The sequence below is a fragment of the Sorex fumeus genome, unplaced genomic scaffold (assembly GCF_029834395.1).
Source record: "Sorex fumeus unplaced genomic scaffold, SorFum_2.1 ptg000098l, whole genome shotgun sequence".
NCBI classification, from domain to species: Eukaryota; Metazoa; Chordata; class Mammalia; order Eulipotyphla; family Soricidae; genus Sorex; species Sorex fumeus.
This window is the reverse complement of record NW_026606155.1, coordinates 22,182,509-22,203,340: the sequence shown is the minus strand read 5'-3', so window position 1 is coordinate 22,203,340 and position 20,832 is coordinate 22,182,509. Positions and strand designations below refer to the sequence as shown.

The 20,832-nt window shown below is 46.1% G+C and overlaps 2 protein-coding genes across 6 annotated transcripts in view; one reads left to right on the top strand and one right to left on the bottom strand.

Annotated features, from left to right (window-relative positions):
• Nucleotides 1–6,159, top strand: part of ZNF410 (zinc finger protein 410) — a 37,644-nt gene extending 31,485 nt beyond the window's left edge. For all 5 annotated transcript variants that reach the window (XM_056133493.1, XM_056133496.1, XM_056133494.1 and 2 more), the window contains one exon: nucleotides 5,574–6,159. In XM_056133493.1, the coding sequence (XP_055989468.1) occupies nucleotides 5,574–5,612 (39 nt within the window). In that variant the 3' untranslated portion in view covers nucleotides 5,613–6,159. The remainder of the gene's footprint in view (nucleotides 1–5,573) is intronic.
• A 1,812-nt stretch (nucleotides 6,160–7,971) lies between these two features.
• Nucleotides 7,972–20,809, bottom strand: FAM161B (FAM161 centrosomal protein B). Its single transcript, XM_056133845.1, has 9 exons — nucleotides 20,732–20,809; nucleotides 18,837–19,138; nucleotides 17,027–17,571; nucleotides 14,812–15,158; nucleotides 13,987–14,114; nucleotides 12,208–12,372; nucleotides 10,957–11,056; nucleotides 8,663–8,805; nucleotides 7,972–8,125 (listed from the first exon to the last, which is right to left on the bottom strand). The coding sequence occupies exons 1-9, from the start codon at nucleotides 20,783–20,785 to the stop codon at nucleotides 7,987–7,989; spliced, it is 1,923 nt and encodes a 640-aa protein (XP_055989820.1). The 5' UTR covers nucleotides 20,786–20,809; the 3' UTR covers nucleotides 7,972–7,986.
• Nucleotides 20,810–20,832: the final 23 nt, after the last annotated feature.

Here is a 20,832-nt window from a genome sequence, read left to right as displayed (position 1 = left end):
GTACCACAATCAGCATTCAAATGACTAGATGTTACACTGAATATTGTTTTTATTTTGTAGCATTCTTTTTTTTATTTTTCTTTGTTTTTTCTTTTTGAGACACATCTGGTGATGCCCAGGGGTAACTCCTCACTTTGCAGACAGGAATTATTCCTGGAAGTGCTCAGAGGACCCTGGCGATTGAACTCGGGTCAGCCATGTGCAAGGCAGATGCCCTCCCCGCTGTTCTATCGCTTCAGCCCCTATTTTGTATTATCCTTGATGATACCCAGGATCATAGAACTGTGGACTAGCATGTTTTTATTTTTGCTCGGACCTTTCCGTATGTTCACATTGTGACACATCAGTTCAGTTTTGCTTATATTAAACTGGAAGTTTTGCTACTGTCAGTGTCATCATTTCTTTCCTAAATTGGCTTCTCTGTGCCAGGGACATGGCTCAGTGATAGAACTCAACTCCACACATGTGTGAACACTGAGCTTCATCCCTGGCACTGCAAAAAAAAAAAAATCTAATAAAACAAATTTCTAAGTAACCGTGCCCTCCTAATTATTGCTGGAACATTATTTTATCTAGTGGAGTCCTCTTCACTCTTTTTCATTGCTAACATTTACAATTTTTGTTTTTGATTTTTGGGCTATACCCAGTGGTACTCAGGGGTGACTCCACTCAGGAGTAACTCGTGGCAGGCAAGGGGGACTTCATGGGATGCCAGGGATTGAACCTGGTTTGGCCGCATGTGAGGCAAGCATCCTACCCGCTGTGCTATCTCTCATGCTCCCATGCCGAATCAGTATAACTTATTTTTTAAATAACATTATGTTATAACATTTTATAAGTTTCAGATGTGTATCATAAGTCAAATTGTCAATATTACATTTAGTTCATGTGTTAGAGTATTTAAAAGCAAATCATAGGCATGTTTCTTTATTGTTTTGACTTGCTTCCACATCCAGTATGAAGTTTTTCTTTTTTTCTTTTGCTTTTTTTTTAATTTGTCATTTTTTATTATTGCAGCTTGTCTTTTTGAAAACATTTTGTTTATATTTTACTAAATTGATTTTTAAAAATATGACTTTTGTTGCTATTCTCATTGCTAATTTTTTAAATTTTCTTTTTTTTTTTTTTACAAAACTGTTCATGATTAGGTTTCAGTCATACAGTATTCCAACACCCATCCCTCCACCAGTGTAATTTCCCAGTACCAGTGTCCCCAGTTTCCCTCCCATGCCTCCAAGCCCCCCCAGCCCCACCCCTGCCTGTTTCTATGGCAGGTACCTCTCTTCTCTCTCCCTTTCTTTCTCATTTTGGGCATTGTGGTTTGCAATACAGAAGCTGAAAGATTATCATGAATCTCCCTTTACCTACTTTCAACACTCAGTTCCTGTCCAGGGTATTCATTTCCAAGTAATAGTGTTATAATGAACCCTCCTCTATCTTAACTACCCTCCACCCTCCACCCTTCTGGTGCTTTCCAGCCAGTGACCAGTCCTCCTGACCTGTTTTCATGGCCTTGGATATTAGTTTCATACTGGGTTATTTTGTTTCTTTTTTAATCCCACAAATAAATGCAGTCATTCTATATCCGACCCTCTCCTTCTAACTCATTTCACTCACCAGTATACAGTTTTTCGTAAACTGTCTTTTTGGGGGCTGGAGAGATAGCACAACAGGCAAGGCATATGCCTTGCGCAGCCAACCAAGGTTTGATTCCCTAGGGATGCCATGTGGTCCTCCAAGCCTGCCAGGAGTGATCCCTGAACACAGAGCAGGAGTAACACCTGAGCATAGCTGAGTGTGGCCTAAAAAAACAAACACAAAGTCTTCTCATGGTTGGTTTGAAATAGGATTCAAACGAGAACCATCCATTGTATTTGGTTAACAGTTAGCTTTTTTTTTTTTTGCTTTTTGGGTCACACCCGGCGATGCTCAGGGGTTACTCCTGGCTCATGCACTCAGGAATTGCTCCTGGCAGTGCTCAGGGGACCATATGGGGTGCTGGGAATCGAACCTGTGTTGGTCATGTTGGCTGCGTGCAAGGCAAACGCCCTACCCGCTGTGCTATCTCTCCAGCCCCAAGGTTAACAGTTATCTTAGTCTGAATAACTCTTTCACTTTTTTAGTAGCACTGTAGCACTGTCTTCCCTTGTTCATTGATTTGCTGGAGGGAGCACCAGTAACATCTCGCAACAAATTGTGAGACTTGTTGTTACTGTTTTTGGCATATTGAATACCTCATGGGTAGCTTGCCAGGCTTTGCTGTGCGGGTGAGATACTCTCGGTAGCTTGCCATGCTCTCCGAGAGGGGCGGAGGAATCAAACCTGGGTCGGCCACGTGCAAGGCAAATGCCCTACCTGATGTGCTATCGCTCCAGCCCCTTTTTTCAGTATAGTTATCAAAAGAATTTTGTTTGACTCTTGTTATTTAGTATATTTCTCTATATAAATAGATTTTCTAAAGCTGGTAGTACATTTAGAGGCCAAAATGTATTTATTTAGTGCTTCCTGTTGGTTGCACATTTAGAGACTTCAATATGTTTATTTAGTTCTTCCTGCTGGGCACCCCAGCATGGGAACTCAGGAATATCCAAGTTTGTGACCTGAAAGACAGCAGCAATAATCTTGATGGAGTGGTTGGAAGAAAATAGTAATAAAAATAGCAATCATGGGGCCAGAGGGTGTTTGCCTTGCATGTGGCCAACCCGGGTTCGATCCCTGGCATCCCATAGTAGCCCCTGAGCATTGCTGAGTATGACCCCCCCCCCACCAAAAAAAAAAGCAATCAGTGTTACCAACAGCAGAAAAGGTGAGAGGGAGCAAGACATAACAATTACTTTAATAATAGAAGCTTCATACACTTAATAGAAAAATATTAACACATATGAAAAAGTGCAGCCTTAGGCTTAGCTGAAAGTCCTGTACTCTCACTTTTCCTTCATGAGTCTATGTTTATTTAAAACACACCCTCTACAATAAAACTTACTACTGGGGCTGGAACAAGAGCACAGCAGATAGGGCCTTTGCCTTGCACGTGGCCAACCCAGGTTCGATTCCCAGCATCCCATATGGTCCCCTGAGCACCACCAGGAGTGATTCCTGAGTGTGTGAGCCAGGAGTAACCCTGTGCATTGCTGGGTATCACCCAAAAAGAAAGAAAAAAGAAAAACCTTACTACTTCTGTTTCTTTCATTACTACTTTTATATCTTCCTCATGTCGTGGTCATCTCTAATACCCATCTTCATCCTTTTCTTTCTCAGATCTTATCCTATCCTGTAATACCTTCTTTTTGTCATAGTACACATCATCACATCTTTCAAGGCCCTGACCTTATTCGTTTACCCTCATCAGGGATCTAGGTTCTGATCATCACTTTTCCAGTCAATGAGGAATTGTATTCTTCAGTAATTCTCAGATAGGGACCAGAGCTACAGAGCATAGCACCCATGCTCGTGGCTCATCCAAGTCTGATCCCCTGCATCCCATATGGTCCCTTGAGCCCATCATAAATGATTCCTGAGTGTACAACCAGTGATTCCTGAGCATCATTGGGTGAGACCCCCGCCCCCCAAAAAAAAAAACAATTCTCAGTTGCTAGAAAAAGGTTTAAAACAATACATGTTCATTTCACATTCTGGTTTTCCAGATCCTTATATGTTATAGAATAGACCTGTAACAATCTACTGACATACTTGTAATTTGGCTCATGAAAATGCTTTAAAAGTTAAAAAAAAAATTACTTATTGAACTGCCAGAGAGACAGTACAGCAGTTTAGGCACTTACTTGCCATGAATGTAGCTGACCTGGTCCGGTCCTGGGTACCACAGATAGTCCCCTGAGCACCAGGTGTGGTGCACTCTGCAGTGAGTACAACGCCAGGATGGGCCCCTAGCTACCACAAATGTGGCTCAAAACCAAATAAACAACTTGTTGAGAATTTGAGTGGAGCAAAAAGTCAAGTATCGGAACTTATCATGGAAAATCTATCAGAACTACAAGCTCTCATTCAGACATTTCAGATGAGACAGTTTTTCCCTTGTTATTGCTAGGTCTTTGGAGAACAAGAGGACCCATTGTGCAGGCCCTACAGGGACAGCCCCATAGGGCTTTTAGACCTCCTGCTTCCTAAAGGCAACAAAACGGGGTTCCAGAGTCACACTGAGTCCACATTCATTGGGGGTGGGGGACAGACATGGTCTTGGGCCACAGCAGTAATCACTGCTAATAGCGCTTGAGGTCATATATGGTGCCAAGGAGCAAATTGAGGTGTCTCACATGAAGGTAAGTGCCTTAACCCTAGTACTGTCTCTCTGGTCCCACTTTCTTTAAATTCCATGTGATTGGGCCAGAGAGAGCTCATTGAGCTGGAGCACCTGCTTTGCAGTCTCTCAGAGCACAGTGCCTCCTGAGCATCGCCAGGGCCCCAGCAGGCGTAGCACTCAATCCTCAGCCCAATTGGCCAAAAATCATTGGCACTTACCCCTGGGCTCCTTGAGCATCGTTTGGGAGGCCCCTCCAATTTAAAAAACATCAAACTAAATTCCATATAAATTAATTCTACTATATAAATCACCATCATCCAAACTAAGATGTCACCAAGTAAATAGTGTCACTGTCACCAGGTAAATAGATCTCCAGCTTAAAATCTTTACCTGATATTTTATTTTTGGGGTACCAGGGGTCTGGCAAGTAGAAGCCTTACAAAGTTGAGTATCTGCCACACTGTTGGGGCCACACCTGACTGTGCTCAAGGCTTATTCCTGGCTCTGCACTCAGGGATTACTCCTTGTGAGGTTCGGAGGGGTGGGGAGGGAACCATATGGGGTGCTGGGGATAAAACCCATGTCTGCCACTTGCAAGGCAAGTGCCTTACCTACTGTATTACCCTCCAGCTCCTCAGGCTTGTCTCTTTTGGGGTTTTGTTTGTCTGTTTGTTTTTTTTTTTTTTTCTTTTTGGGTCATACCCAGTGATGCTCAGGGGTTACTCCTAGCTCTACACTCGGGAACTACTATTGGTGGTGCTCGGGGAACTGTATGGAATGCTGGGAATCGAACCTGGGTAGGCCGCGTGCAAGGCAAACACCCTGCCCACTGTGCTATTGCTCCAGGCCCAGGCTTGTCTCTTTGATCACAGAAATGATAGTTAAGCCCAAGGAATCCCTGGGTTCACTTACATGTGGGGTTATAACTGTTACCTAAAACTCACTTGCCCATACCCTTTACTACTTCTGCTTGAGTTTTTACTGAGCTAACACTTGACGATGATTTTTGGTTTCACCATTTGTGATTTTCTGGAATTTAGATTCATAGTAAGTGTCTACATCAACAGTAGTTTGGCTAATAGTCTTAGGATATTATTGCATGTTAAAAACGCCGACATCAGGGAGTGACCAAATTGTTCTCCAAAGGCCAGTGTTTGAATACAATCTCTCAGTCTGTGCTTGTCTTGTATTTTGGAGCTAGATAATCCTTGGCTCATCCCTGCAGTGTACTCCCCACTCCTGCTTGTAAATCTTATGAATTTTTCCCCCGTTATTCATAGCCTACTCCAGATTTTGTTTTAATCTTTTACAGTTACTAAACCAAGGAGATTTAATTGAAAGACGGACATGAGCATGGGTGCTAACTCCTAGAAAAGCAGCTCGAGCTGATCCCAGGATCACATAGTGGGAACTGGAGGCTTATGGCTCATGATCCGTCAGAACCAAAAAGAATCTATGAAGGACAAGACCCACTTCTGCTCCTGTTCATCTTTCCTGGCATAGAAGATGGATGTAGAAGAGCCTTTTTTCAAACCACCACCTGATCCAGACAAAAAAGAAAGCAGTGCATGTGGGCTGGGTAACTGTGCCGACCTCTGCAAAATTTGGAGTGGACTTCTCTCAGAAGAGAATTTGATTATGTGTTAGCTGAAGTTTCTCAGTATGACTGTTAAAGGATGTTTTCCTTTGAAGAGTTTTCATTCTACACTCAGTTGTCTTTTCACACGGATGAAGTAAGTCCTGCCATCAACCATACAACTTCAAGATGTTGAGCTTTCAAGATGCCTTGTTGCTTTGGAGAAGGGAGTGATGTCAAATCTATTGTGCCATTCTCCCTTTAGCAACCTGAGTAAGAAACTCTGCCACTGGGCTGCAAAAATAAAAATTACTTGAATCCAGTCTTGACCCTGGCTGAGGTACTGTCTGGGTCCAGTACACTTCTCCGACGTCACTTTGCTTTCTTTGTTTATGGAATATAAAATAGCACTCTAAGGGGGTTTTGTTTGTTTGTGTTGAGGCTCATAACTCTGAACTTCCCAGTTGTTTTCCTTTGTTGCTGGAGCAGTAGTACAGTGGGTAGGTTGTTTGCCTTGCATACAGCCGACCCAGGTTCAATCCCTGATTCCCTGAGCACTGTCAGGAGAAATTCCTGAGTGCAGAGGCAGTTGAGCATTGCCAGGTGTGGCCCAAAGACAAAAAAGAAAGAGAGTCATGGAAAACATAATCTGAGCATTTTCAGCTCTAGCTTGCAGACTTGGTGGTGTCATTAAGATCATGTCTAAATCTGAAAAACTGGCAATAACAAGTTTTGAAATTTCCCAGAGTTTTTGAAAAACAAAAGAAAGTTATTTCTGTTAGAATTGGTTCTCTAAAAATACTGGGAAGGAGTAATTGTTGGTGAAAAGTATTCCTATACCAAACATCACAAATACAAAGGTAGAGTTGTCAGAGAAGATTCAGATTTATTTAAAATGAACCCCAGGCTGATATATACACAACCGTGGTACATTCTAAACAGATAAAGACATAGCCATGTTTTAAATAAGTTAATGGCATGCAGAGTCAGCTCTGTGCTATGCAGACTGAGATTGTGTCAACATATTTTTAAAATGTTCATCCCCGTGACGTATTCGATATGCCAGACACAGTAACAACAAAGTCTCCAATGGAGACGTTACTGGGCCCGCTCGAGCAAATCGATAATCAACGGGAGGGCCTTTACCTTTATATATATATATATATATATGCTGTCCCCACAAGCCTTGGGGACATCCGGCAATAGCTTGAGACAGTGTTGATTGTGCTCCTGGGGAGAGGCTGTTTCTGACATATAATGAGTAGAAGCCAAGGGTGTTGCATATGACACACACGACATCTTCCTCTCCCATCAAACACTTACCTGGAACAAGATGTTGTTAATGCTGCATTTGTAATTAACAATATTAGAAGTTGCAAACTTTTCATCTCTAGGTAAGTTGTTTTACTCACAGACTATTTCCAAGTAATTTTTCGTTTTTGAGTGGAAGGGATAAAATTTAGGGGTGTGGTTAACAGGTGCTTGATTTGTTTCCTAATGCAACTGGCTTGGTAGTTCTGGACCTGTATTCCAGTAGGGTTAGTACGCTCCAGACTTCTCTATCTCCTACCGCCTTAAAACTAGTCCATGTGATCCTGACATTTCCTGACTAGCCTTTGTAGATCTGAACTTATCCCTTTTTCTGTATTTATAATCTGAGGCACAAAACCAGAAGAGTTGCTTTTTTTTTTTTTTTAAATAATTGGGGCCACACCTGGCAGTGCTAGATAAGCAGCTGCTTTTCACTTTTGTGTTGTGGGGGGTGGGGGGGGCAACCAAGTGGTGCTAGAGATTGAGTCAGGCCCAGCTGTATGCAAGGCAAGTGCCTTAACCCTTCTAGCGTTAAGCCAGAACTTTTTGGGGGACAGGGTGGAGGGTGACAGGTGAAGACTAGGTCACTGCCAGTGGTGCTCAGGGGCTATTGCTGGCTCTGAACTCTGGATCAGGCTTGGTGGCATGAGAGGCAAGTGCCTTAATCCTGTACCGTATCTCCAGCTCCTAAAGCTCTTAAATTGACTCAGATCCATTCACTGTGACTAGCACTTTAAATTTTTTTTAATCATTCCTGCCAATTTGCTAGTTTTTCATTCTCTCAAAAACTTTGACTCAAAATTCAATCTTGCCTGACTTGAAAGACTAATTTTAATGGTCAAGCCAGTGATTTGGCATTCTCCAGAAATTCATGAGATAGATCCTCCGAATCTTTCTTGGAACTTAAAGGCCATTCCAAAGATTCTTCTAAATCCTGTTGTGGACTTTTGATGCTGAGTTCTGTAGTTTCACGGGAACTGCAAAATAAATCAAGGTATTACAAAATTAATTTAAAACATTTTAAGGGCTCAAGAACAGGGGGTTAAGGTGCTTGCCTTTTATATGGCAACTATGGTTTGATCCCAGGCACTGCCTATAGCCTTTGCTACGAATGACCCTTGAGCACAGAGCCAGGAGTAGCCCCTGACTACTGCTGTGTGTAGCCCAAAACCAAAAATGAAAGAAACAAAAGACATTATCTAAGGCTTATGAGTGGGAGAGGGAGGTATACCTGCTGAAGTGCTCAGGGATCAACTCCTGATAATGTTTTTTGGGTCATATGTGGTGCCAGAGATTGAACTGAGGTTAGCTGTGTGCAAGGCAAATGCCTTAACCCTTGTATTATCTTTCCAGCCCCTGGATTCTACTTTTTTTTTTTCCTGCATTGGCGATGGTCAGGGTTCACTCGAGCACCAACAGGAGCTCTGAGCATCTCCAGATGTGACCCAAAAAAACTTCCTGCTAGTGGCATATCTAGGGATGAAATTTTTAAAACTAGAAGCGTCTCAGATTACCTGGGACAATCGCGGGCTTCTGGCTGACCCTTCCACTGCATAGCCCGAGCTCCCTCACCCTTGTTCTTCACAAAGTCTTCATCCAGCCCAGCCTGCTTCAGGGTGTCTCGATACCTTTGTTCTGCTTCTTTTCTGGCGAGGTTCTGTGAAAGGCAATTTGTTACAGCTCTCATAAATTACCAGATAATTCCAGATTATTTAATATATGTCCTTTTTGTTTTGTTTTGGGGTAATATCCCATGGTGCTCAGGAATCACTCCTGGCAGTCCTCAGTGGACTGTATGGGATCCTGGGGATTGAATCTGGGTCAGTCACCTAGAAGGCTAGCACCCTGCCCACTGTACTGTCACTCTGACCCCTTGATAAATATCTGTTAATTGTTTCCTACCTCCAACCCCCCCCCCCCAATGTACACTGATTTACCTAAGAGTTACTTTGACCCTAGGGCCAGAGAAAGTGCAGAGGCTAAAGCACTTAACACAGCCAACTCAGAGCACTGCTAGGAGTAACCTTTGAGTACTGCCAGGTGTAACCGAAAAATTAAAGAAAAAATTATTGAAGCCATTATTTTCAAGATTTAAAGTACCTAGAAACAACCAGAAAATCTGGTTAAAATGCAGATTATTGGCCAGGGATATAAATCAGTTGTAGAGCAGATGCCAGCCTGGAAGTGCACACACACCACGCACTGCAGATTCTGGGAGTTGGCATGACTCAGCAGGAAACTGTTCTTCATCTCTATAAAGCCTCTGGGTTCAGTTCCTGCTACCACATACATACATACAAAGATCTGTATGGGGCTTGAGACAGAGCCTACAATTCTGAATTTCTAACACCCCAGGAGATGACAACTTGAGTTGGAAGCCATCCCAATGAGAAGTGAGAACTCTGAACTATTTTATGTCTTTACAGTTTTTTCCTTTTTGTTTTTTTTGGGGGGTCTACACCCAGTGGTGCTACTGATCACTCCTGGTGGGACTTGGGGGATCACATACATGGGATGCTGGGAATTGAACTTGGTTTGGCCCTGTGCAAGAATAGCGCCCTCCCTACCTGTCGTACCCTTTCCAGCCCCTAATTTTTTTAAGGTTCTAGGGACTGAAGCAAGGACCTCATGCATGCAAGGCTGAATCTAATTCTTAATATCCTTGGCACTGAGGACTTCATCTTGGAGAACTAAGAAAACTCCTGATGAAGAAGTGAACTAAAAACCTATTAATATTGAGGGACTGGGGAGATAGTACAGTGGGTAGGGTGCTTGCTTTGCACACAGCCAATCTGGGTTTGATTCCCAGCATCCCATATGGTCCCCCCAAGTGTAACCAGGAGTAATTCCTGAGGGTAGAGTCAGGAGTAACCCCTGAGCATTACCAGTGTCACCCCAAAACCAAAAGCCCTTTTAAGATTTGAAAGCGCCCAAACCATCATTAGGAACACAGAAAATAAGCTGCATCACTTAGAGGGAAGGTTTTTTGTGGAACTGAAAGAACACTGACTCCAAGAGAAAAACTCATATAGAGTATTTCCTGTTTTCTTCTAGAGTGCTGAGTGTTAAGATCTCTGTGATCTTGTTTTAAAAAATTGACAGAGGAAAGGTCAAAATCAGAGACTTGGAGCAATGTTTGTTACTAAATTAATCCCAGTGCAAAGAGAGAGATTCAGAAAATGCCTACACAACACGCTAGCTGTAATTACATAGATAATGTCCAGAATTGGAGTTAGATCACAGAGAACTCCAACTTTAGAAACTTTGGAGAGGAGAGGGATTCCCAATCTGAGGTATCCCAAAGTTGTCTGAGAGGGTGACTTTGCCATCGCTATTAAGTCACACCAGAGCTTTCTGAGCGAGATCTCAACCAAATTCAACTTCCCAAAGACTAGAAACCATTTGCCTGGCCTGTTGCACTCTTTCTAGCAGCTTTTGAGTTACCTTAAAAGTGCTCGAGGGACCAAAGAGGTAGTACGGCGGCTAAGATCATTGCCTTGCAAATAGCTGACCAGGGTTCCATCCCCAACGCTGCATGTAATAAGCATTGAGCCAGGAATAATCTCTGAACACAGCTGGGTATGGCCCCAAAACAAACTTTCACAGGGCCAGAGATAGTATAACAGGTTAAGTACTCACCTTGCATATAGCTGACCAAGTTCAATCCTGGTACCATATATGATCCCCTAGCACAGAGCCAGGGTAAGCCGTGAAATCAGCTGGGTATGGCCCACAATCCAAGTAAACTGTTTCAAAATTTCTAAGAGCCCAATCATCTGAGACAAATAAAACGGTAGATTAATTTTACCTTGGTAACTTGTTCAAAAAGGTAAGGCCTTCTTTGTATTCTCTTTCTCATTTCCTCCAATTCTTTCTTGTACTCTTTTGTTCTTTTACGGTCATTGTTCCTGGGATTTAGAATATATATGTTAAAATACACTCTCCAAGACCCCCAGACTAACCCTGGAGAGAACTACACAAATCTACAGTCAGTCCGGTAATATTAACAACAAGGGGAAGGGAAGGGGGAAAAAATGCTAAATGAATTTACAAAATAATTTTGTTGTCATTCTAGAATATCTACCCTTCATTCTAGTTAAGCAGCACAACCCGATGTCCATCGAGGTATGCCGTATACCATACGCCCCAGGTATAAATTCCTAAAATCATAAGTGCAGTTTGTTCCTTTAAGCCCCTTAGACATGTAACTCACTTGCTTGTCTGTTTCTTTGCTTGCTCTTCAAGCTCTGTTCTCTACTGAATATATGTATTCCTTTTTCTTTCCCCACCTCACATCTTTTTGATGTTCAATAAAAACTCTTGCTTCACCAACAAAAATTTAAAACTAAATCATAAGTGTCTGACAGGGGCCAGAGTGATAGAACAGTGGGAGGGCTCTTGCCTTGCACATAGCTAACCTAGGTTTGATCCCTGCACCCAGTATGGTTCCCAGAGCCCCATCAGGAGTGATCCCTGAGCATAGAGACAAGAGTAAGCCTCAGCACTACCAGATGTGGCCCAAAAAGCTGTCAAACGCCTAGCAAAACCCCTCGACCCTGCAATATAAGAGCCTACCCATATGGCTCCATTTTGGCATTTTTCTTTTTTTTCAAACTTCTTTTAAATTTAAAATTCTAAAGATAAATGGTGGTGTTTACTGCACAGGAATGTGGATGTTGTTTGGTTTGGGGGCCACAACTGGCAGTGCTCAAGGATCAGTCCTGCAGTCCTCAGGGAACCATATGAGGTGCCTATACTCAGATCAGGGTCAGCCTCATTTACAGCAAGTGCCTTACTCCTGTATTATCTCTCTGGCCCATTTTTCTCCCTTAGTTCTTGAGCCACACCTGGCAGTTCTTAGAGGCTACTGGATCCGTGCCTGAGGGTTTCTTATAGTGGATCTTATGTGATATCGGGGATCAGACCAGGGGCTCTGCATGCAGAGCACACACTCCAGCCCACTGAGCAACCTCTCCAGCTCCAACTTCGGCACTTTCAGGGCCAATGAGCTGTTAGAGCTTAGAGCAGGGCACTCCTTCCATGCTGGGCAGATACTGACCTGTTCTCTCGCAGCTTGGCTCTGAATACCTCTTCCAGACTTTTGTGGGGATCCATGGCTTTCGCACGCAAGGTCACAGACTTGGACATCGCTTGGCACTTCTTTTTGTGCTTCTCCAACCACTGAGTACTCTCATCTGCTTTGTCCCTTTTTTCAAGTGAACTCCTAAAGTGAGGAAGCAAACAAAATACCGGTGATCAACTTGAGGTCATATGTTAAAATGTGGAAAGTTTGAACGGGGTAGGTAATCTACCATACTGGCATTTTGGGAAGTTTTCTGGGATTAAATACCTGGCTGATAGACACAGTGATTTTTCGACCCCGGGAAAAACTTCCTGAACTGAAAAACATGAGTTAAAATACCTTTATTTAGGAATTCACTCTGGCTTTGTGCCTATCTGGAAATTTTACTAACAGCTACCATATGCTGAGCAGCCTACCCTCAATCAAGTACACAGAGCCAGTCAGCACCTTCATGCTGATCAGCTAATGAAATCCTCATGACTCCCGTGAGAAATAAGGGCTATGCTTGCTCCCTTAGCTTGAGCCCAGAGAGGAAAAGCCCCTTGCTCAAAGGTTCTCAGCATGCCTTGAACAAGTCACACTGAGTCAGGTTGCCTGACGCCCAAGCCCCCACCTTGACCGTTGACCTGAATTGGGAGGAGCTGGTTTACAGGCCCTTAGGAACCCCACACTCTGGAAATGGGTCTCGTGGTCCACCTGCAGCACAGACTGCATACCTGTCATTCTGCAGGGTCTCGGGAGAGTCCCGGTGAAGTCAAAATGGCCAAGACTTGCATTTGGAGATTTCCATTCAAGTGGACAGGAAGGTAAGGAGGGGGTGTACGTGAGGGACAGATGTGGCCATGCTCTAAGCAGCCTCTCTGTTCCCTCAGGCCAATTTGAGGCGGTCCCTGCAGGCTGCTGAGTTTAGCCTGGATGTAGAAGCTCCAACTAGGAATGTGAGGAAGGAAGAAATTCCCTTGACTTCTAAAGCCATTGACTTCTAAAACCCCTCTTGCGGATCTTGTTTTTGTGGGTTTGGAAACCACTTGGTGGTCACCCCTGGAAGAAGGGATGAAACCCAGGCTTCCTGCAGGCAAAGCACATAGCCCATTGTGCTCTCTCTCCAGCCCCCTACCTGTGAGCGCCACAGAAACCAGACCTTTGCTGACCTCAGCTCAGAGAGAACAAAGCTCCAGGAGAACAAAGCTGTGATGGTGAACTTAGTGGCAAACAGGCAAATGCTCCGGCTTCTCCAAGACATGCTCAAATCTGGGCAAGGGATTGCCACCTGCCTTCACACTCCTCTCAATTCCTGATCCTAATCCTTCCCCTTCTATCTGTGGGCCTTCACTCATGCCATTCCCTGTTTCAACATTTGTTTTCCAGCCTTCAGCTAATTTCTGCTTCAGGTTTCACCCCAGACATCTATTGCAAGAGACCCCTGCTTAGGCTGCCCATTGCCATCTCCTGTGTCCTCCCTCCTCATTGTACCACTCACAGAACAAGGCCGTTACTCTACTCCTTCTCTGTATTTCAGACTTGACAGTAAACAGTGGGTTCCATCAGCGATATCCTGCCTAACTCACAGTACAGAGTAAGTCCCCAGCGATAAATATTTCCTGAATGGTGGAATACTTCCAGTGTGCTGCAGCCCTAAGTGTGGACAGCCATGGTGTTCCTGTCCTGAGCAGAGACTTGCCCTCCACCCCCGGGTCTGCTCACAGTACAGCTGGCAGCAGTGGCCCCCTCTCCCCACCCAGACCTGCCGCTCACCTGACTGCAGATTCCCTCTTCCTGGTGGCGTCTGTGATGTGCACTGGGAGAGTGTTGGCCGAAAGGGAAGCGAGGCCACTCAGAGAACGGCTCCTGGGCAGCGGGGTGGTGGGTGGCTGCGGAGAATCCTAGCAGAGATGGGGATTAGTTTGTGATTTTACGCAGTGATTTTACTTCAGTCTTACCTAGGATTCAACTTAAGTGAGGAATGCATCAGACTGAAGAGTCTTCCTTCTTTTTCCCCTTCTTTCTGGTATTAGGCAAGAGGAATGAGATCTTGAGTTTAGTAACCAGGCTAAGACTTGGAACTCAGTCCTAAAGTTTTGACTCAAACAAAGAGATCTTTGGAACTGGTAAAGGAACACAAGCAACCGGTACCAGCTCCCTGCCTCCTGGGCCTGCCCAGCTGTAAACCTCCATCCAAAAGGGAAGGAAGCCATCTTGTACTTTAAGTCTATCAGAATTGTAATTCTATATACAACTAAGCTCATATTTATTTGTTTTTTTAATTTGATTTTTTTAATTTGATTTTTGAAGGATTGTTTTTATAATCCAACAGTGCTCAAGGATTATTCCTGGCTCTCTGCTCAGGAGTCACTCCCGGTGGTACTCGGGGACCCTGTGGGATCCCAGGGATGGATCTCAGGTAACCATATGCAAGGCAAGTACCCTACCTGCTGTACTGTCACTTAGGCCTCACTAAGCTCGTGTTTAAACTGAATTTAGAGGACAGCTCAGGAGACATGTCTTCCCACCCCACCCCCAGCCCATCCTGGATCTCGCGCCTCAGGCCCTAGCTGTCCCCTCTGTCTCCTGGGCTCTCACCTTCTGTCCTCCAGAGGTGGCCACATCACAGGGCCGCCGAGGGTGATGCAGGCTGGCGGTTCTCAGCGAGAAGGGCTTGTTGCGAGTCGCCTCCTGGGTGTCCCTTCTCTTGGCGGCTCTCCTCTGGAAGGCCTTGTACAGGCATTCATAATCAGGGACCACAGGGTTCACCCGGGGCTGGAAGCCGAAGTCCCTGTTGAGGAAGCCGAGCTGCTTCTCCCAGGTCCGGGTGGCTGTGCGAGGCTGTGCGTCTGCCCGGCCTTTAGAGGCACTGATGGGTGAGGAGGCCATCCGGAGCATGTCCAGGGCTCTCATTTGGATGCGAATTTTCCTGAGGAGTTCAGCCTCTGGAGAAAAAGCCAAGGTAGTGATGGGGGAAAAGGGAGACCTAGCCTCAAAGCCCAGGGTTCAGAGGTGGACTGGGGTGGTTCAGGAAGGTGCCAGGAGTTTGATGAGCCAGTTGCAATCACATGGGAAACCTCGGAGTGGCCATGTGCTAGGATTATTAATAATCTGGAAAACAGTTATCACTACAAACCTGCTTGCTTTTCTCCCCATTGCTGGAGAGCCCATTAACTGTCACCAACCAAGCAAGTTGCAGAAGCAGCTGTCATCCACTGAGCAACTTGACGGAGAAGGAGAGAGAGAGCCAGACCCCTGCGCCTCCCTCCAGTCTTCCCAACTCAGAGAAAGGCCCTGCCAGACCCCCAGACCCTCTCTCACCTCATCCATCACAAGCTCATCCCCTCGTTAAATTCCTTCCACCCTTCCTTGGTGCTCCGATTTCCTAACTTCTCAAAAGCCCTGTTGCAGTAGTCTCACTTTTAGTAGTCTTGGGGCCAGAGTAATAGTATAGCAAGTGGAGTGCTGGCCTTGCATGTGGCCTACCCAGGTTCAATCCCTGGCACCCCATATGGTCCCTCAAGCTCTACCCGAAAGTGATCTGTGAGCGCAGAGCCAAGAGTAAGCCCTGAGCACTGCCGGGTGTGCCCCCCTTTAAAAAAAAAAGCCCAAAACAAGGCTTGCCTCACCCCCTTCAATTATCCACAGGCCATCATGGAGATCCTTCTGCTTTTATTTTTGCTTCTTGAGTCACACTCCATGATGCTTAGGGGTTACTCCTGGCTCTGCACTCAGGAATTACTCTTGACAGTGCTCAGGGGACTGTATAGGATGCTGGGATCAAACCTGGGTTGGCTGTGTGCAAGGCAAATGCCCTACCCCACTGTATTGCTCCGGCCCCAGGAGGGTCTTTTTTTTTTCTTTTTGGGTCACACCCAGTGATGCTCAGGGGTTATTCCTGGCTCTGCACTCAGGAATTACTCCTGGCTGTGCTTGGAGGACCATATGGGATGCTGGGGATTGAACCCAGGTCAGCGGTGTGCAAGGCAAATGCTCTACCTGCTGTACTATCGTTCTGGCCCCACAGGAGAGTATTTCTGAACTGCCAGTCTGATCATGAACCACCCTGAAAGGGTTCCCCGGTGCCCCTGGGATGAACTCCAGACATACCTCTGGAGAGAGATCCCACCTATGTCCTAGCTCTGCCTGTGCCTGCCTCTCCCGTCTGTCTTTCTATCCTGAGTAGGCTCAGCTTTCTCTTCCTCCAGGTTAGCTCTCTGCTCACTGTGCTCTTCCTCCTTCATCCAGCCAAATGCAGCTCCTCTTTCCCTAACTAGTCCCACACCTAGACACACCCCTGTTTCACTTCCAAAGGATCCCCAGATTTCCTCCTTTAATTCTTGGAAATGTGATCCCATTAATAGCTCTTGCCTGGGACTCTGTCCAAAATGTCCGCCTCTGCTGATTCACAGTGGAGGAGTAGGTGTGAGTGGCACATGCCAGTCCCTGAGGGGCTGAACTTCTTGAAATGGAACTTCCTCAGGAACAGGGAGGGAGGTCCCCTCTTCTCAAAGGCAGCTGGCCAATGGCCCTAGTCACACTGCCCCTGGAATGCCATAGTGAGTCTCTGCTCTTACCTGGGACACCGTGGAGCCATTCACACCACTCAATGGTCAACCAAACAAATCAAGAAAGACAGTAAAGGACCTTTCCCCTGCCCCTCCCCAGTATGGACACACCCAACATTACTCGACGGCCTGCTGTTATAGTTGACCACGCAGGTCAACTCCATGCCAGGCTAACGTGAGCCTGACCAAACCCCTTCAGCACCCCTTAGGCACCCCCCTCAGTGTGTTGGCAAGAGCAGATTTACCTTGCAGTTTCTCCCCAAGGGCTGGCTCTAGAACGGACTTGGGGATCTTTCTGATGGCCTTCGGCTTAGGGCTGTTGGCCTTTGCCGAGGCGGCCAGTTCCCTCTGTTGAGCAGCTTCTTTTCTCTGCGCCTCCTTTTCCACAAAGCTGAAGGGCTTCAAGGAAGACAGAAGGAGTTCCTTCCGCTTCTGGATTCCTGCCTGCCTGCGGGCCTCCTTGCGCACCATGATCTCCTGGTAGAGGGGCAGGTAGACATGTGCAGGCACAGGCTGTGCCCGGAACTGCCGCTGGCACTCGGCTTCCTCCTGGCCTTGCTTCTGGGCCTGCTGCCTCTCCTGCTCGAAGCATGCAGGAGATGCCAGCCACTGGGCCTTCTTCCGGGCCTCACGGAGGGTCATGCGGAAGGGCTGAGGGACAGTGATGGAGGATGCCCAGGAGCTGACACTTCTGTGCTGGGAGGCAGGCCTGGAGTGGGGCTGGGGCTGATCTCTTGGGGTGCTGGAGGGAAGGCTGCTGAGAGAGCTGCAGCGCCTCCTGGAGCTGTTCCTGGGGAGGGCGAGCAGGTTGGTATGAAATGCCCCAGCAACTCCTCCCGCTCCCCACTCACCCTTCAGAAGCCCTCAGCCTGGCTGGGCCCTAAGTCTGCACCTTTCTCAACATACCGCCCTCCTTCCCAAAGGCCGTTTCCTCGGAATTTCCTCAGAAGCCACTCACACTTGACTGCTTTCAGGTGAAGAGAAGGTGCCCTGGTGCAGGGCCACACAGTCCAGGTTCAAATTCTGCTTCAAACAAGCATAGCCGTGTGGCCCTGGGGTCACTGTTCTCCTGGGGTCTCAGTTCTCTCCTGCTACCTCTCCAAGCCCCCATTCTTCCTTGTATATGTATCTCACTTGCTTCTCTCTCTGTCTCTTTGCTTTTCCCACTCTAGAGAACCTGTGTTCTCTCCTGAATACATACTTCCTCTCTTTCTCTCCCCTCACATCCTCCTAAGTTTCAATAAAAACTATCTTACTTCACATACACAAAACAACAACAACAAACAAAACACCTTGATTCTTTTCTCTATAGAATGGCAATAATTACTAGAGGTGTTAAGAGAGGAAAATAGATATTAAATTAGATAAAGTATGTACACATTTAACAGTTTTGCTGTTATATTTGTATATTTTGCTATCATGCTTTTGCTTGGCCAGGATACCGTGCTGCATTTTCAGGGAGGTGGTATATGGGAAAGCATCCCTTTATTTTTATTATTTTTTAATCAGTGTGAGGAAAAACTGGATATTAAATGAGATAAAGTATGCATGCATCTAACAGTTTTGCTGTAGTATTTATATTTTTGCTTCATATTTTTGCTTGGCCAGGATACTGTGCTGCATTTTCAGGGAGGTGGTATATGGGAAAGCATCGCTTTGTTTTTATTATTTGTTTGTTTTTAATCAGTGTATAATCAAAGAAAGCAAACTAATCAGTTAGTGCAATGATCCATTTGTGAGGTATGGTTTGAGATGATCTGCCAGCTTCAACTTTCTTTGAAGCACTTAAATGATTTGGCATAGTAAAGTTCTTACAGCTCTCTTTCATCAGCTCTACTGCTTCCAGCGCATTTGGCTTATCCAAAGTGCTGTGGGGATCGCTGGGAATCAGAAGACCTCCCTGCATCTGATTCTGGGCTGGAGCCTGGATATGTGGCAACTTGCCAAAGAGTTTGGCATTACAGAGGCGGGAGGTGGATTACAGAGGACGAAGATGAGTCATGGCAGGGCTAAGCGCTGTGCAGTGAGACAGCCATTTCAGCTGCCTGGTCTTACCTCGGACTCTGTGGCATCCCCCTGCCTCTGTTCTGGAAGAAGCTCTCCAGGTCCTCATCATCTTCTGAGAGGTTCTCATCACTGTCTGAGGTGGATGGATAAAGGGACTTCAATAGGCCCCACTTGCCTTTCTCCTTTAGTTCTCGCAGCAGCTCAAAGAGGTTTCCCATTGAGTCAGAAGTGGAATCTGTCTCATCATCGGGACTGAGGAATTCATCAAGCTTGCCAGCTCTGGGCAATGCCAGTCCATCACCGGACAGCTCTTCTGTCTCTGTGTCCGAGGAGGATTTGGGGGGAAATATCTAAAATGAAACACAACACTCTAGGTCAAACTGTAATTTCAAATTTTACTCATAGTTTAATTTCACTTTGAATAACCCTCTATAATAAACCTGGGGAGTTACAAGGGAAAAAATTGTCCTAAAAATCTCTTGTCCTAAAGATATTTCATACATTGGTGTGTGGACAGGACCAAATCGTGCCTGACTGATGGACAGAAAGAAAAGCAAAGAGCTAGGTCCATCTCGGGTTCTTACAGTGCAGTGAGAGGCTCAACTCTGCCTCAATCTTCCCCTGGCACTCCAGAAACCCAACCCTTGACCTTGGCCATACTTTGGCACTGCCCAACTTCTTTTGGGGGGAAGGGTCTTAGGTGGTGCTTGGTGACAGTATGGTGATGGGGACGGATCCAGGGCTCCTTTATGCCAAAGCATTTGCTTCAATCTGTTCAGCTATCTCCCTGGCTCCTCCTTGGGGGTCTACCTCCTGTCGCCCACTGTGCCTCTCCTGCTTCTGTGACGGGATAGAGGCAGTGTCTAGCTGGAAGAGCAATGTCTGAGAAAGTGGGCAAACCAACTGGGTTCAAACACTTCATTCAGAAACTATTTATTGGGGTCCATGAAAATAGCTCAGAAGCTAGAGCACAGACTTTGAAGGGCCAGAGGCCCAGGTTTGATCCCAAGTACCACATGGTTCCCCAGCATCCCCTGAATTCCATGCTGGGATCACACTGCTGGATAAAAGCAACCACCAACAAAGGCCAGATAGTATAGCAGAGAAGGCGGGTGACCTGGCTTTGATCCCCAGCACCCCCATATGCTTCCCTGAGCCCACCAGGAGTGATCACTAGGCTCAGAGTCAGGAGTAACCCCTGGGCATGAAGAGTGGCCCAAAAGACAAAAGAAAATAACAGAAAAGCAAAGTGTACGCTCCAACAGATTTTATTGAGTGACCAGGACATAACCCATTTTAGGAAGGATGTATTCTCCCCCAGAATTTCATACCCTTCAAGCAGCCGCTGTTTGTTTCCTATCACCCTACCCCGCAAACACACACACACACACACACCCCTCCCGCTGGCTCAAAGCAACCACCAATGGATTTTCTCTCTCCGCGATTTTTTTGAGGCAAAAATCTTCATCTCGGGGCTGGAGCAATAGCACAGCGGGTAGGGCGTTTGCCTTGCACGCAGCCGACCCGGGTTCGATTCCCAGCATCCCATATGGTCCCCTGAGCACCGCCAGGGGTGATTCCTGAGTGCAGAACCTGGAGTAACCCCTGTGCATCGCCGGGTGTGACCCAAAAAGCAAAAAAAAAAAAAAAAAAATCTTCATCTCTCTGTGCCTGCTTTCTACAAAAATGGAGACAAGCGAAGTGTTAGTTCTGGGGTAATTCGAGGCGAAGCGAAAACTGAGCATCGTTGCTATGGGTCTACGAGGAGCCTGACGGCTGGAGTCCACCTCCGGGTGCCTAAAAGCTATTTTTAATCTCACACCCCCTAGGACACGCCCCTGTCGACTGTCTCCAAGGCAACGCCAAACAGTTTTCTATTTTTAAGATTCCCTCCAGGGAACTGTGCGGATCCCCCCACGGCCCCCATTTCTTTCGCTCCTCACCTGCTGGCTGCCCTCAGAGCTGCTGGAGGCTCCCACCGGCCTCCCCACGGTCATCTTCTAAGCTAGACAGACCCAGAAACATCAGTGACAGCGGCCGCAGC